Raw genomic sequence first — 17,498 nt, 5'->3', positions numbered from 1 at the left:
AATAGACAAAAGACTGTAAAAAAAGGACTCGACTGCAACTATGGATAAACCTAAGTGATGTGAGGGTTAATTTCTAGCACTGGTGTAAACAGTTTCATGTTTACTCCAAGAGTACAGGGGACCACCATTGCAGCTTAGAAGGAAGCCTTCCACTTTTGTCGTTCCAAACCACAATCCCTCCTGTTCTTGGGACAAACTGACCGGAATTACTTTTATCAAAGCAAGTGGCAGGTGGTCATTTTTTTTATAATCCAAAAATCCTGTACTAGCAGATGCTAAGTTTTAGCCATTTGTGAACTTACCCCACTTAGTATACTAAGTCAAATAGCTTCCATAATTTGTTCTCTTCTTCAATACATTCAAGTGATTTTGAAACATAAATAACAGAAAGAAAATAATATATATAAGAAATGCTGACAGACATAATTGCTCAGTGAAAGGGTTGTGTTAGTGAAGAGCTCGGGAGCTTCAGGCATGGCATGCAAGGTGACAACTGGTGAAGGGAAAAAAAGCTCTGAACATCCTGCAACCAGGCAGAATGAGGAAAGGAGTTCAACAGAACAGCCAGATAGCAGCAGATCTGCCACAGCGCCTATTAGTGCCCGTAACCGTTTCAGGATCACAGCCCTAGAAGCATGCAATGGAGCACAGTGGTTTTCCTAATGAAGCCTCAATTGGATGCAAATTATTCCTTCCATATTTCTTCTTTGCTGGACACATAAAGTGAGGAAGGTGACCAGAATGCTGTCCACAATGCCTTCCTGACACTCGTTTCACTAATACTGCTCAGCCTGGACTTGTACTCAGGCAAGTTAAGACTGTTCCAAACCCTTTACTGGCATGTGTTGGCTATTTTTAGTACGAAGAAAAGTCCTAGATTTTTACAAAATTCAGTTAAGACAGAAATCAAATATTCACCTGAGGATTGTTAGCAAGCAAAGAGCTAAACATAAAATAAAACCATTTCCAGCTGGTTGGAAACCATTGGGAAAGCAGCCTGCCCTCCTCCCCTTACTAAATCAGGAGGGAAAAAACAAGTTGATAAGATCAAACTATTAATTAACAATATTTATACAGTGTTATATGGGCCTAAAATGTTTTCATAAGATGAAGTTCCTGGTTCTATGGAGCTAAAGTTAAACTCCAGTGTTGAGTACCTGCCAAGCTGCGATAAATCCTGGTTAAAGCTGTCAGGGTTTAAACACGGGGCAGGACCGAGATTCTTGCCTAGAGTCTTTCCTCAGCCTCCACCCAGCCCCACGGAAAGCAACAGCCCTTGTGCAGGGTGTGTTAAACCATGGAACAAGCTTAAAGGAAAGCAGGGAAGAAATCCCATCCGTAGGGCGTGTACCTCTGAAGGAGCCTCCTCTCAGTGCCAGACGTCCCAAGCTCCAGGAAGGGTGCGAGGGAATCACGGCTCTCGGGAGAGACTGCTCCTCACGCACCGACGGCTGTGACGGGCCCTGATGTCTCCGCTGGTGCCCGGTGCCGCGGGGCAGCGGCGCGGTGTGGGCTCTGCTGCGGGGAGCTGCGGCCGTTCCCCAGGCAAAAGCGTTTCAATGGGGGAAACTGCACGTATCTGGGAAAGGACCCTACGGGAAAAGCGACGCTGAGGGTGAAATGAAGTCAGCGGAAAATTTCCCTCTTGGGAGAGCCAAAATCTCACTTGTGAGGACACCTCTGGACCTAGAGATTTGGGCCAGATTACATCGATTAAAATGCAGTTCAGGCATGATCAGGTGTTTTCTCACTCTTAACTATGTCAAAGGGCAATTTAACGATTCAAAGCAGAATTTCTGAACTCCAAACTTTTTCTGGGTTCTTACACTGCATTTTTTATATTTACAACAACCACCAATATCTTTAAGCTATTTCTGTCATCCTGAAGTCTAAAACCTCTACCAGTTATGTTACAAATGTAACAAGAAACACTTCACTGCATTTTCCCATATTAATTGGTAGAGCTTGCAGGGTCTCAGTTACACTGGACACAGCTTTCAGACCTTCCATGTCTGCAGTTTTTCATAGTTTTGGGTACCTAAGACCCTGGAATACTTCGAGGATGAAAGTGAGAACAATAAGAAACTTCTAGGCACATGCCTTCTTAAGAACACTGTGCCTAGAAAAAAAGAGGAAGATCTGTGTACAAGAATATTCACTCCCCAAAAGGCAATGCAGAACCTGCTATGGAAGTTGTAAATATGTCCCTTTCCCTCGGACATACTGAATTCCAAGGGGAGGAAAAAATGGAGAGGAAAATCAGATTCATCCCTTCAGCGTTCAAACTGGCACAAACAACACTCATGTGGCACATCATCTCTAGCCTCGCTGGCTTTGACAGCACTGCAGGAGTCCTCCACTGTCTTCCACACTCAGCTGCCTTTTCCTTGCTTCTTACGCACAATTATTACAGACCATAATCACATCCCTGTAACACTCCATTGGCCTTGGCATGTCACAGATACGAGATCCCTCCCCATAAACTGATACGTTGCTGTTACTATTATAAGCTGCATAATTTAGAATAACTGATATAAAAGTAGATGTTCACCTTCTCATTGTCATTGTACCGCTACCTAGAAGGACTTCTGTGGGTAGAGCTGCTTGTCAAGAAGGCAGGCAGCTAAAATGACTTTCTTCCTTTACATTTTCCCCTCCCTCTTCCTTTCCTGTTCCCTCACTTATAAAATGACAGAGAGAGCACTAGAGCTGTGAGAGAAAGCAAACATGAAAACGAGATGGGTGATTCCTAGAGTAGCTCTTGAGTATCAGAGATGTTAAATGTGAATGTGCATGTGAAGCCACCACCAAACAAGTCCCTGATGCTGATTCATTTTTAATTCGCCTTCCATAGTAGCAACTCCATCATCATGCTTTGGAGAAGACATCTTTCAGGTCTTTGTACTTACAAAGTTGTGACTGCTGGATGATATTCATATCTCTTCTCAGTGACATGAATTTATCTTCTTGACAAGTAAAGGCTCAAGATAGGCCCTAGGTCCTCTTTGCCAAGAAAGCATCTGAGGGGAAAAAACCCACAAACACAAAGTAAATAGAGACAAGAGCCTTTTGAGTGTTAGAATGCCCATCTTTATTGTTACTGTAAGCGTACTGAGCTACAACAAGCTGGCATAAATTCTAAAAAAACTAGGTTAAGACTCACAAGCAAGAGAACAAATGCTTTCTGTTGCTGCATCTGAGAAAAATGCTCTGAGCAAGGCTATTTGTCCCCTAGTCATCAAAACAATTTCAACATGAAAGCTGATATTGTCAATCCAAATGTATCCTGAATTCATTTTTCTAAATAACAGTGCAGGAAGATCAGAGTTATGCTCAGAGATCACATGTAGGCTTCAGGTTAATGAAAATGAGGTTGTTTAATATTCTGCTGATTCGAGAAAAACAGCACTGACATGACTCACCTCTTTTCTTTCTCCTCAGAGAATTACTCCTTTCTGACACAAGTCAGGATTTCTCTTCATATAACTAGATCATGAAACAGAAGTTCAGCTGTCTGTCAAACAGAAATCAAATTAAGCAAATCATGCATATTGTTTATATAATTGTATTTTAAAAATATTTATCAAGGGAAGGCATGTCAAATGGTCATGCATCAGTTTGGTTGGGGAATAGGCATCAAGCTAAATACATTTTGTTTTCCTCTTTTGTGTTCCTTGTGGGGACATTTCATTTGAAGAATTATTTTTCTGCAACTGAATGGATTCCAGTTGCAGGAATACCTGCCACTAAGCTGAAAAAATCTCATCATAACTTTTCATCGTAAGTATCAAAGGGTAGAAAGCCTGAGAGACAGAAATAAACGTATCAGATCATTGTATTGGCTGGGAAAATGTTGTAAACTTGTTTACCATAAGAGTGTTATAGTGAGAAAATAAATGAAATAAAAGGAGAATCATGTTTCTACTAATAATCATTTGATCCTGCAAATATTTTTGCTTGTGACATTAATAGAATTAAATCAAGCAGTAAAAGGGAACTTAAGGACAATTTTTCAAGTGCTTAGCATCCACAGGTAGAACCAGGTTTAGTTTCATTCCTGTTTCAGAGGGATTTACAAATCAATATACTTACAGTATACGGGTTGGTGCATGTCTCCAGCAGCTTCGATTTACTTCAGTGGAAATGCTCCGTTCCTTTTGGCATTGGTCCTTCAACAGGAAGAAAAGACTTTGCCTCATATTTATTTTTCCTGTCCAAGGCTTTGCCCTCAGAAGGAATGAGGAGCCTGCTTTAAGGTAAGGACATGAAAAGTGCAAACAGATCATCAGCATTATATATGAAACTTGAAGGCAAAAGGCATGCAGATAATCATACTTTTTACGTGAGAGACATTATTTAGCAACAGAGTTTTAAACAATTTAACACAATTATTTTTTCCTGCCCTCCCTCCCCCAAACAGGATGATGGTTCGTTTGGAAATAGCCAGGTGGCCTAGGGGCAGCTCGTCAGCTGGCATGCACAGCACCTAGGAATTTTTCCCAGACTGAGTCTCTTGATGCTTGGTTTGGCAGGAATGAGAGAAAATGAAATGTTTTAACTAAGTTAAAACAGCAAGGCAGATTCCAGCCTTGTTTGACTGATTTCTATCAGACATTACTTTAGGATCCAAAGGAGCCCTTTAAAGTGTCCTCTATAGAGGCAATCCATATGTGAGCTGGTTAAAAATACGTCGGTCTCATCTCGTGTGCTTTTATAGGGTACTAAAGCTGTCTTGGAGATATTCTTTCTCGGGTTGAAAATATTTTAATATATTCAGTCCTGCACGAATACTTAAATCTGATATGGAACTTTTCAACTATATATTTTGTACAGGAAATCAGTAACATTCTTCATTGTAGAAGGCAAGTGTACCAATTAGTACCGACTCTCACAGAATTCACTAGAAACCATCAGCATTTTCTAGCATGACCTAAAAGCTATATAGAGAAAAACCATTTAAAACTTGCTACTTCCTCTCTTTTTAGGACTAAAACCAGATTTGGCTTATTATTTTGCTATAAAGGGGAGATTTCTTACTTGAAAACTGGACCCAGTACCTATTCCAGACTGTGCTGTTTGCACAGAAAAAATAATTATCGTAAGTAATTTTTAGAGTTCATGACTCCCTTTCAAAGTTGAGTCATGGCAACTCAAAAGCTTGGCTCGAGGGGGAAGGAGTACAAAATACATCCTGATCTCTTTAAAGCATCCCTTAAACAAGTGTTTTGGATTTATTTGTTTGTTTGTTTCCTTGGGAATGTTTCATAGCATGATAAAAAGGGTTCATTTAGCTGTCTGTCTGGAATTAAGATGAGCTGTTTGACTGGCAAGGCTTAGAAGAAATTGCAAAACCTGACACTGAAAATGTGTCAAGATGGTAATGTGAAGCTCTCTAAAAAAACCAACTTACAGAATGTCCTTGCTACCTTAATTTATTCCATTGCATTATGATATAGCTTAGATTACACTACCACATGCTACCTTTTCCTTAGGATCTACCCTACACCCAGCAGGAAGGGATAGTAAGGATTGAATGAGAAACTCTGATATTTTGCTTTAAACCCTTTGTTCTATTCCTGTTCTCACAACATACTGCAACTCACTGTTTGATGCAGCAGCTTACCCCAGCCACAGCCAGGTGTTACCGCAGCAGCCACGCTCAGGCCTTGGTCAAATGGAGTCTGAAGAATTTTGTTATCAAGCTTTATAGTAAATGTTGACGCACAGGATTCTTTTTTTTTCAAAAGGTCACTAAAGTGACCAAACCTCTGGGAATACATAGGCCAAAGGTGACCCCCAAATGAGATGTGCAAAGGTGGTTAACTTTGAAATTCCTGCTTAAAGAAAAAAAGGCAAATACACTTCTCAGTGTGACAGATGTGATGAATCTTGGGTTAAATCCCCCCCAAAATACAGAATCACAGAATGGCAGGGGATGGAAGGGACCCCTGGAGATCATCCCATCCCACCCCCTGCTTGAGCAGGGGCACAGGACCGCATCCGGGCAGGGTGTGAATGTCTCCAGGGAAGGGACCCCACAGCCTCTCTGGGCAGCCTGTGCCCCTGCTCTGGCACCCGCACAGGGAAGGGGTTTGTCCTCATGTTCAGGTGGAACTTCCCATGTTCCAGCTTGTGCCCGTTGCCCCTTGGCCTGGCGTTGGGCACCACTGAAAAGAGCCCAGTCCCATCACCCCGACACCCACCCTTTAGATATTTATAAGCATTGATGAGATCCCCCCTCAGCCTTTTCCCCTCCAGGCTGAACAAGGCCAGGTCTCTCAGCCTTTCCTCATAAGGGAGACGCTCCAGTCCCCTGATCATCTCGGTAGCTCTCTGCTGGAGATGCTCAAGCAGTTCCCTGTCCTTCTTGAACTGGGGAGCCCAGAACTGGACACAGCCCTGCAGATGTGGCCTCACTGGGGTAGAGCAGAGGGGGAGGAGAACCTCCCTCACCCTGCTGGCCACACTCCTTGTCATGCACCCCAGGGCACCATTAGCCTTCTCGGCCCCAAGGGCACGGTGCTGGCTCAGGGTCACCTCGCTGCCCACCAGCACCCCCAGGGCCTTCTCAGCAGAGCCGCTCTCCAGCAGGTCCCCCCCAACCTGTGCTGGTGCGGGGGGTTGATCCTCCCCAGGGGCAGGACCTTACACTTGCTCTTGTTGAGTTTCATGAAGTTCCCCTGGGCCCAGCTCTGCAGCCTGTCCAGCTCTCGCTGGATGCCAGCACAGCCCTCTGGTGTATCAGCCGCTCCTCCCAGCTCGGCATCGTGAGTGAACTTGCTGAGCTTACGCTCTGTCCCTTCGTCCAGGTCACTGATGAATATGTTGAACAGGACTGGACCCAGCACAGAGCCCTGGGGAACACCACTAGTGACAGGCTCCATCCAGACTCTGCCCCATTGATCACGACCCTCTGAGCTCTGTTACTGAGCCAGTTCTCCATCCACCTCCCTGTCCTTTCATCTAACCCACACTTCCTAAGCTTACAACAAAGACACAACCCCCCAGAACTGCTTCTTTTGTGCATACTTTCAGAAATGGTTAAAACACATTTGCTTTTATAAGACATGCAAAATGTATTCCCTATATTTTGGTAAACACAAATACGTATGGGAAAGAATTAATAGAAAGTTTTCTGACGTAAAGTTTCATCCCTAAAATTTGGCAAACTTAAACCTGTTTTATGATAGGAACTCAGTCAGCTTCACGCATAACCACTGCTCCCAAGTCAGCCCAAGATATCTACTTGTAGGTACGCATGTTCCTTAATGCTAGTTCTGTACGAAGACAAACCAATGTTTAATGCAGGTCCTCAGCACCACACGCTCCGTAATAGATGAGGGGAGAACCCGCATGGTCCCAACAAGCGCTGGCTGAGGATTCTATAGGACTTTATTAGGAGAGAGATTAAAAGGCGTCCTTGGTTTTTACAAAACTCCAAGAGATGCTACCCGGAGCACTGAGTACAGAGAAGCAGCCCCTCTGCTGGCACCACCGCAAGGTGGGGACGAGTCACCTTTTATTAAAGGAAAAATTCCATAGAAACTGTTGCTCCCTTTAAACGAATTCCCAAACCGAACCATTTAGTTTGAGTCGAAATACCCTGCTTCCCCGGGGTCACCATGAGACACCCCCCCTGTGCCACCGGCCACCCCCAGCCGAAGGGGCGACCACGGGCAAGGCTCCTCGGAAGCCCCCGCCGGGCTGCGGGGGTGGGCGGGTGCCCCGGCGGGGCGCGGGGAGACACCGGCGCCTTCTGACGCCGGGGGACATCCCCCCCCACCCCCGAACACCCCCCTTCAGCCGCGGGCAGAAGCAGGCGGCGGGCGCCTCCGACAAGCCCCTGCCAGAGGGTCGTGCCACCTCCTCCCGGTGGGCGACGCGCCCCGAGGGACGGGACGGGGCGGGCGGAGGCGGGATGCGGGGGGGGGCCGGCAGGGCTCGGGGGCGGGCGAGGTCCTCGCCCCGCATCCCGAGGGCGGGGCGGCCCCTCCCCACGCCCCGCGGTCACGCACTCCGGCGGCGGGGCGGCCCCCCGAGGCCGCGCACACCTGCGGCGACCCCCGCCTTTGTGCAGTGCAGGTGCAGCGCCCGTGTCCCCGTCCCCCCCCCGCCGTGACGTCACACGCCCGCTCGCGGGGCACCATGGGAGAATCCCAATGTTTTCCAACGGATGCGCTCAGCAGCGCGGCGGCTTGAGGCGACACCGGGAGCCACGCTCGGGGGGGCGTCCCGGGAGGGGGCGTCCCGGGAGGGGGCGGCGGGGGGCCGGGCCGTCGGCCCGCACCCCGGCTCTTCGCCACCCCGTCAGGCGGCATGGCCCACCCCCCTGAGGCGCCCGGAGCTGCCCCCTGAGCGGCCGGCGCAGGCGGAGCGCCCCGCCGCAGCCTGCCACGGCGCCGGGGAAGATGCTGCCGCGGCTGGCGCTGCCCGGCTGACGCCCCCCCGCCGCCGCCGCCGCCGCACCCCCGTCCCCATTGTCCCCCGGCCGCCTCCGGCTCCATGAGCGCCTCCTCCTCCCCCCGCCTCTGAGCTTCCCGCCCTCCACCTCATGGCTGCATCGGAAGAAGGGACCGGCTGCTTTCTCCCGAGAGGCAGGTCGCAGAGTGACCCCAGCATCCTCACCGACCCCGCGGGTCCCGGCGCCGGGGAGCACCCAGGTAACGGCCCCGCCGCCCCGGCAGCGCTCGGGGGGGGGGGGCGGCCGGGGGCGCGCCGGGACCCGCCTGTCCGCCTCGGCCGGGCAGGGGAGCGGGTACCTATTTTCTGCAGTAAGCGCTGAAATGATGGAGCGGCTTGGCTCCAAAGAGGGTTACGGCGGAGCAATTCCCGCGGCTTTGCGAGGGCAGCGCTCGCCCGCAAAGTGAGGGTGCGGGGGGGTCCCCGGGGCAGCTGGGGGCTCCCCGCCCCTGGGCGCAGCGGCTCGGCCTGGCAGCGCTTAACGCCGCCATCCAGGTCCGCGCAGAGCTGATTTATTACTTTCGTGGGGCCGGGGAGGATGGGGTGGGGGGAGAGATGGGGGGGACTAAGGTCTAATAAAGCAGGCTGTTTGCATGGGATCACCATGGAGACAAGGGGAAGCAGAGTCGTAATTAAACGCTTTCTCCCCACAAGGTAATTTTCACTTCGTGGGGAGAAGCGTAATCTTCTTATGAAGTGTAGGCACAGAGGGTGGTGCTGGGGGGACGCAGCTGAATCCCTAGTATATAAATAGAATATTGAGATTAGATTTTTTTTCTTTAACAATGGCTAATGATGTTTTCAGCTTAACTTCACTTTAAGGAAGAATTCTAAATGTCTGTTGGTGGTGAGTCAGTAATTTCAGATTGTCACAATCTAAGCCATCATGACCCCGTCAGAAAAAACAAAACAAAACAAAACAGAACAAAAACAAATAACTACATCACTTCGATGTGATGGGATTACATGGAAAGGCACAACACAAGCTGGAAGCAAAGGCTAAGAGCCTGTTTACTCTCAGTTTATCTGAATAGATGGTCGTACAAGAACTGGAAGGTTTCTGTATGAGAAAAGGAGTAATCAAAACAGTGTAAGACAATGAATGGGGTGTTGATCATCACTGCCCATTACACTGAATTCTGAACTTAGAAACGGGTTTGGGTTTTGGGTCAGGCACTCTCCGACTGGAAAAGGCAGTCCCTGAATGCAGTTTTGGATTGAACTTTAGTTCTGGCCTTTTTCAGATTACTGGGGAAACAAAATAATCCAGGCTCTTTCCATACACCTGCTATACTGCTTCCTTCTGAACCAATAAGGACATTAATATTCGTAACTCTCTTAAGTCCTTCTATTTATTTATCTTATCAAGCGATTCTGAGCACCTTGTTCTGGAGTGAAATACAAATTAAATTAAGGCAAAGAGTAGATGATTTATCTCTGATGCCCAACTGTTCTGATACCCTAAGTGAAGGGAACAAAGGACTCTTCTAACATGAACTGCTCGACTCACTCCCAAAGGGGCAATCTTGACTGAAAGAGGAATGTATGTTTCTGCCATTTGATTTCTGGAAGCAGAAGTGACTAATGAAAGGAAAGCATATGCAGTCGCAGTTTTAATTCCTCTATATTAGTTTCTGCTAATTAATTATTTTGACCTTTGTGAAATATACAACAAAGAAAGTACACAACATGTCTGACATATAGACAAAGATATAAACGTTATTATGGTTTTTGTGAGGAGAAAGAACTATCAATACTAAGTAGCATTTTTTTCCCCCTAATACAGACTTCACCAGATAAGACAGTGTCCCATTGCATGGCAGAAGCTATACTAATACGCAAGAAAAGATGCCTTTTATAGTATTGTGTTATGCATACAATATGTGGAGAGAAACAAAAGGTGACAAATACATATGGTTTTTGTCCAGGTAGGTATAAATAATTAGTAGTAGAGTTAGCACATTTGGTAAGCTTTTCAGGTTTTAAATTTATTTATCAAATAGTACTGAACATCTGTATTCTTCAAAATGATAATAAAATGAATGTAAATGACTTAATTTAAATCTTATTTTACCCTACAGTGTTGTAGGTAATCAGTTACTATGATCGGTTTCATGTAATCGGCTACTCAAAAAACTGAAATAGAACTTATACTGTTGTAAGAATTATGTGTGCGAGATGACATGATTGTAATTTATCTTATTTTATTATTCTGGAAAACACTTTTGTCATTATAATACCAACATAACCATCTATGGACTCAAAGTCAAAAGAAAGTCTTAGGAGCACTATGAGATACATACAAAACTGTGTTTACATCCCAACTCCGCTTGCAGACAAACCATGTAGAGAAGTTTGAACGTGTAGGATTCATTGTTAACTTAAAAACTAGATTAATTTTTATTAACATATTAGTCATGCATTTAAGTTATACAGACAAATAAGCCTATAACAAAATATGGATAAAACTGAAGGATCACCACAAAATCAGTCCTACTTTTACATGGCATTTGAATGATACTGTATTCCTACTGGAGATGAACTCTTGCAACATTTTCTTGAATGCATGATGTTGTCAAGGATTATTCTGCACTAATTCATGTGGCTATGTCTACTGTAGGAAAGTATATCATGGTAGAAAATGCGGTAATAGATGAAGCCAGCCTATATTCTAAAGATTTTTCTTGTGTTTATGTGGGTTTGCTTAAAGATGTAATTTATATTCCTTTTCTTTACCTATACAATTTCAGTGGGGGGATTTTTAGCCCAGCTTTATACAGGAAATTTCAGTGACATAGTTGAGAATGTAGAGGTGGCAGCATATCGCTATTCATGTGTTTAGCTAAGAAAATTCTCTGATGTAATATCTCATATTCCTTTCTCTCTTGAAATGTCAGCTTAACAGTAGTATTGACTGTACATAGCATGGTTACAAGATTTGCTGGCTGTCCTGCAGAAGTGCAGAATCTTTTCTGGACCATATAATATCTTTTTAGCTGGTACTGAGTAATGTAAACATCAGATTCAAGGAACTCAGGATGGACAGACTGCAGATGGCATGTGTTAGTTCACTTCCTATTGCTTTCATTCGCAATTTTTCTGATGAATGATTGCTTGAGGTCAAATCTCAAAGGGAGTTTTCCATGTGAGAACGAAGCTGAAGTTTGGTTTTTGGTGGGGTTTTTTTGCATTTGTTTGTTTGTGGTTTTGTTTTGTTTGGGTTTTTTTTGTTTGTTTGTTTTTTTAAATAGGACTCCATCTTCTTCCAGCAAGAATATGGAATAACTAAGTAACTGGCTGGTACAAATAGCCTTAGATGTTGAATTTTGAGAAGTTCTGGACACTTGCAATCCTGACTGGTGCAAACAGAAGCTGCAATTTTTCCAAGCCTTGAACAATCAGGGCTTCACAATAAAGCTTCTTATCTAGCGTGCTTTTCTTCACAAAGCATTCACCGTAGAAATGAAAAGCTATTTTATGACCTTGATTTACTAGAGCAGATGTAATCTTTAGACTACAGTGAATTTTATCACACCTAAAAAGCTTAAAAATTTAACACATGCCACTATGACCTTATTAAATGTTCCTGCAGTAAAAAAGGTAAACAAGGTGTTCAGTAAACCAGACTAGAGACAGTTAATAGCTATTTATCCTAAACTAGAGATACAAATTCACTGATTCAGATCCTTCACATACAATTTTAATTAAACAGCAGGTCCTCACAATGATCAATTAAGACGTCACAATCATGGTCCGAGAAGAAAAATATGGAATTCAGTTATCTGTGCAGGCTTTACTGACAAATGGGTAATCTCCTCCAGCATTGAAAAGGTGCATATAGTTCCTATTGGTAGTGCAGAGAGTACTGGAAATAGTATAAGAAAGATAAGAAGGAATGAATGCTTCTTTGTTTTAATTGAATCAGTTATTTTCTCCTTCAATACAAAATAATACATTTCAGCCTGCGATTTCAGTGAATTATTTTAGGGCCACTGAGCAGTATTTTGTGAGAATTGGTATAGTACAGTGAACACTGGACTTCATATTTCAGTCTTTATTTAAGCACACTGTCACACTGACAGAGCAAGCCTTAAAAAGGAATATGGCCTGAATTTGAGAAACACGCATCAAAATACTTATGTCTTGCTTAACTATAGACTGTCTCTAACCTGTGCTGTTGTTAAGAAAGTGAATTTCACTTTTCTTATTGTGCAGTGACTTAATGCCAGATTCACAGGAGAAGAATCACAATTAACACAACTTTCATTTGGAAATCCTCATAGGAAGGAGTTCTACAGCCAGTAGCATCCTTCCCCGCTGCCATTAAGATGCCTGTTCAAAATCCCATTGTTTTCACTGAGTTTAGGAGAAGGCCAGAATATCCAATTGTATCAGATTTTCTGTATAAAGACACAGCTTAATTGACTGTAGATCTGGGGTTAACTATGAGCTGAAAAACTACTTTAGAAAATATCACATCCTGCCACAACAGCAAACACACAAGAAAGTTTAGAAATTATAAAATACTAGTTAAGTTCTAATTTTAAAAATTAAAAGGTGTGGAAGATGATTTAGATGGCAAAAGACAGCAATCACTAAAGAAAACATAATGCAAAGAGGGATTGCGTGAGTTCCAGAGAGCATAGGTTTTTCCTTTCGCCTTTCTCTTTCCCCTCCTCCATCTTTCCATGACAGGACCAAGAGAGAAAGGAGATCCTAAAAAGCACAGGGATATGAAATTCAGAACAGATTTCAACGTCACCATCTATTTGATAGACAGTTGCAGGAAGCCAAAATATTGCTCTCCTTATACCCTTCCAGCAGTCACAGCGCACAGAAGAGATTGACAATCTAATTTGATTTGTAGTCATAAAAGATAGGGCTCCACAGACTGAAGAAGAGCACACCATGTCAAAACTCTCTATTACTTAAGGAGATACAGACAACCATGACAATGTGTGAAAATGTCACCCCCTCCCTCTTAATTTTGGGATAACCCATTTTAATTTGTATAGGTATACACTGGTGGCATCACATTTTGCTCTCTGGGCTGCTACTTTTCCTCCCTGGCACCATGCAATTAGAGAGTGCTTTTTCAGGATTGGCACTACCAAGTTCTTCAGCGGACCTTGCCAGTGGTCCACCATCTCTTCCTCCTCATGCAGCGCAGGATCTGTACCAAGGCAAGGAGCTGTTGTGGTGCAAGCAGTAGTGTTAGGTGTTGTTAACAGTTACATTAGTGTAATTTCTTAGCATTCTGTTGGAGAAGACTGATGAAGGGGGTTTCTCAGCCTCTACACTCTGCTGTGGTGTGCTTCAAATTCTAACAAGGTAAAGCTACTTCAGAACAGTTGTGCCAGAGATGTGCAACTATGTTGCTGCCAGACCCTAATTCCCTTTTTATTTCTATTGATACCATGTGTTACCAGCAGCACTGTGCACTGAATCGACTCAGGGAGAGAACAACTGCCTACAACTTAAAGCTCCTTCATCCCTGTTTCTAGTTATCATAATTCAAAAGTTTTGTAGCAGGAAGTGTTCTTGCAAGTATTCTGCTAGGATGCTAAGAGGAGAATTGAAGTGTTACGTTCCTTTTACGTTGTCTTTCTTTGGGCTGAAGGATGACCTGTAACCCAGCAGAGCCTCACGGGCAATATAAGGACATCAGCCACCTAAGTAATGCCTAAGGAAAGTCCTAAAGCAATAAAACATCAAGTATAGTTATACTTTGTAGTAGTATACTAGCTTTTTCCCCCCCTTCTTCTTTTTTAAAGCTGTAACCTAGCCTGAACAGACTGTGCCACTCCCTTCGTATGCCTACCATTGATTTCTCATAACTGTTTAGGGTTGATTATGCTGCTGAAGATTTTAATTAACACTTGCTGTTGACATATTTGTTCCTTCAGCAAGTTTGCTCAGTTTGAGTCTTGCGCATAGTGTTAGGGGGCTTGTTAGCAATTGGAAAGCTGTGCTTTTCCTCCTTGGCCATCAGGACACTACACTGGTAAACTGCATGACGTTGGAAGCTATTGGCAGGGAAGGTTTGAAAACTCAAAAGCATATTAAAAGTAAAGTATAGTAGCTTTGGGCTGCAGACGCTTGTAAGGAACAAAGGGAAGGCAAAGAGAAAGAGGGGTACAATCGGAGTGCAGATAGACTGATGTCAGCTTTCTGCATCTGCTGTAGTAATTTTTGTTGCAAATCTGTTCATTACAGGCCCATAATTCAGAAAATCTTGTAACTGTGTGTTTCACTTAAAACATGTGCTTAAGATGCAAGGAAATTAATAGCAGAGTGAGCGCCAGGACAGAAGAAGATGCTCCTGATGCCCTGTCTGTCAGATGGCTGGTGCTCTCATCCCTTTGTAGTCATTTAGATCACTGCAACTTAAATGAGGGACTTGTAGGCTTATCTGGGATGTCTTTAGTTGTTGCATAAATTTTCAAATTCAACACTTAACACTTGAGCCAGGCCACCTATGAAATGTTTGGTGTTTTTTTTTTTTTACCAGAAAGATTTTCATTTTCCTGTATCAACAAATCTGTACTGTTAACAGTTTGTTTGCCCTGCATCATATTTCTTCTGAAACAAGCGTACCAGGTCTCCTACATCCTTTCCCAACACTATTAATTTATGACCAAAATTAAATAAGCTAGTCAGTGCTTTTGCTCCAGTTTATGACTTAACCCTATTTTTCATATATATGAAGTTTTGTGATATTTTAAGTTCTCGCACTCAAAGTCAGAATGTTTCTGTTCTAATCCAACCAAAGGGCTCCCAGCAGAAACTTACTGTTCCACATGTATGTAGCTCCTTATGTGATATATGGGGAGTATACACAGGAACACTCAGTAGAGACTAGAAACATGCAGGATATTCATTTACATTCCAACTTAATACCTCATTTCCTTTTACACTGAAATCCAAATTTAAGCCCTATAAGGCCCCCCAAAACATTTTTTATTTGTGGGAAGGTACAGTTAGATTTTTTTATCACATAGCACCAGAAAAATCATCACTGTATTACCAAGTACTGCAATGCTAGTTATCCTTTAACAAATGGGCCACTGTGCTTTTGGGAAGGTCTTTTTCTTTCTCAGCAAGTCCCCAAACCCTTGCTGGTCTGATCTAACCGGACCCCACGTCCCTGTGATGCAGAGGAACTTCACTGGAAGCACACAACTCCTTGTTTTTTAGCCTGTCCTGCAGTAGAGCATCTTGTCCTACCCCAGCAGCCCTCCTCCCTGGTGCATGACTCTCATGCATGGCAGCTCTTCCCCAATATTTTCCAGGAGGGGAGAGAAATCTCTCTGTTTCTGGAGAGGAGAATGAGCGCAGTGGACCTGGGCAACGTGCAGAGATGGGACTTACTGGATGTAGATTCGGTTGCCCTGAATGCATAATTTTGGCACTGCACATATTTAGATGGGTGCCAATGGTGGGGCATCACTGTGTTGCCTGTCAGTCAATAAGATGCACGCTTAACACAAACTGCTTTAGCTGGTCACCTGGGTATTTTACTTACTGAAACTAACTACTTAGCTTATTTTGGGGGATTTAAGACAGAGCTTGGTGAAGTTATGTTTTAATGTTACTTTTGCAGCAGTTAAATGAGATCATTTAGTAAATATGCCATTCATGCTGAGGGTTGTTTTTAGGCTTTTCCAAGGTTTGGCAGTTCCCAGTGTTTGGGGACTGGTACTTAGTCAAATATTAGAGTTCTGTAAATGAAATAGAGACTTTTAATGGGGGAAAAAAGTATTTTACAGTTCTCTTTTCTCCTAAATCCCAAGCTGGCAGGTAGTTTGACTGTTGCTGAAAAGATACTTAAACCATTTAAATCTCTCAGAATTGGAAATACTAATTATACACCATCATAACCTAGCCGGGGTTTATGAGAGTGAAGTCATCATATTGGAAATACCTGGTGTTATTTTATGAACTTTTTTTGCATCTGTAATTACTTCTGCATCCTTGAGTAATAACTGAGGGTCCTGTTTTCCTCTAGCTTTACAATCATTTTCTTCTGAGCAGAAAGACTGGACAGAATCTCGCTTTGAAATGCAGAAACCTGAGGGACCGTCACACAGTGCAAATGTGGGCTCTGCTCCCACGTTACAGAGACCCAATGCACTGCTACTTTGATACTCCAGGTGCTTGTTGGTTCTCTTACTGCTACTAGCAAAACCCTTGGGACACGTAAAGGATTGGGTCTAAACTTGAGTATCAGAGTAGGTAGTCTATCACATCAGTGAAAAGCTTTTTCACTAGTTATCTGAGCTAAGCATTCTATTATTCCTTCTTAAATCAGAATTAATTTATTAGTTCTAGAATGTCTTAAATATTATACCTCCCCTAGTTCCTGGGAATCCTCTCTCATGCACCAGAAAGAACCTAGTATGTGCACACAAGCTCTTTCTTCACATTGATGTTCGTTGCAACAACTATACTCTGGCATTGAAAGCAGCAGGGACGACATTGCACACTGTGGAAGTAATACAGGTTTTCTTTTATTAATTTTTATATTTATATCTAAATAATGCATTTGCATCTTATTTAAGAAATTTTTAGTTCTTAAGTATAAAACCATCAAAGCAAGCTGTGAGAGTGAAAAAGGGCTTTTTCAGAGTTGCGATATCTCGTACATCACACAGAGAAGTATTACAGGTCTCTTGCATACTCTCTACAAAGGGCATTTCTGTTTCCCTCCCTAACGTTTCAGATGTTTTGCACCATAAAAGAACTATCACAGATTACAAAAAAAACCCAGGCTCAGATTCTCCACACACAGATGTCTAGTCTGAGAAATACCTATGGGCTATATAAGAAATAGTGCGTGATTGTTCCAGTTGCTGCACAGCACATAAAGAGAAACTGTTTCCACTTTAAGTAGTTTGCAACCTAATTTGAAAAGATACAGAAAACAGTGAAAAAACCCAAGTGTTTCTTATATTTTACATATGGGGAATTGAGCTGCAATTAATTGCCTTCTCTGAATTTCTGTAGGAAGCCAGTGGCACCACTGGAAGTTAACTCTG

The 17,498-nt window shown here is 43.6% G+C and overlaps 1 protein-coding gene and 1 long non-coding RNA gene across 2 annotated transcripts in view; one reads left to right on the top strand and one right to left on the bottom strand.

Moving 5' to 3' along the window:
* Nucleotides 1–2,830: 2,830 nt before the first annotated feature.
* LOC142064214 (uncharacterized) overlaps nt 2,831–17,498 on the bottom strand; it is a 118,878-nt gene continuing 104,210 nt past the window's right edge. The window contains exons 2-4 of the long non-coding RNA XR_012663037.1: nt 4,093–4,249; nt 3,423–3,514; nt 2,831–3,020 (exon numbers count right to left, since the gene is read on the bottom strand). This is a non-coding gene — a long non-coding RNA (uncharacterized LOC142064214). The remainder of the gene's footprint in view (nt 3,021–3,422; nt 3,515–4,092; nt 4,250–17,498) is intronic.
* PHACTR3 (phosphatase and actin regulator 3) overlaps nt 8,401–17,498 on the top strand; it is a 118,012-nt gene continuing 108,914 nt past the window's right edge. Inside the window, exon 1 of the mRNA XM_075108864.1 lies at nt 8,401–8,660. Coding sequence (XP_074964965.1) covers nt 8,552–8,660 — 109 coding nt within the window. The 5' untranslated portion in view covers nt 8,401–8,551. The remainder of the gene's footprint in view (nt 8,661–17,498) is intronic.

The sequence above is a fragment of the Phalacrocorax aristotelis genome, chromosome 13 (genome assembly GCF_949628215.1).
Source record: "Phalacrocorax aristotelis chromosome 13, bGulAri2.1, whole genome shotgun sequence".
Classification (NCBI taxonomy): domain Eukaryota; kingdom Metazoa; phylum Chordata; class Aves; order Suliformes; family Phalacrocoracidae; genus Phalacrocorax; species Phalacrocorax aristotelis.
This window is presented reverse-complemented; position numbering and strand designations above follow the sequence as displayed.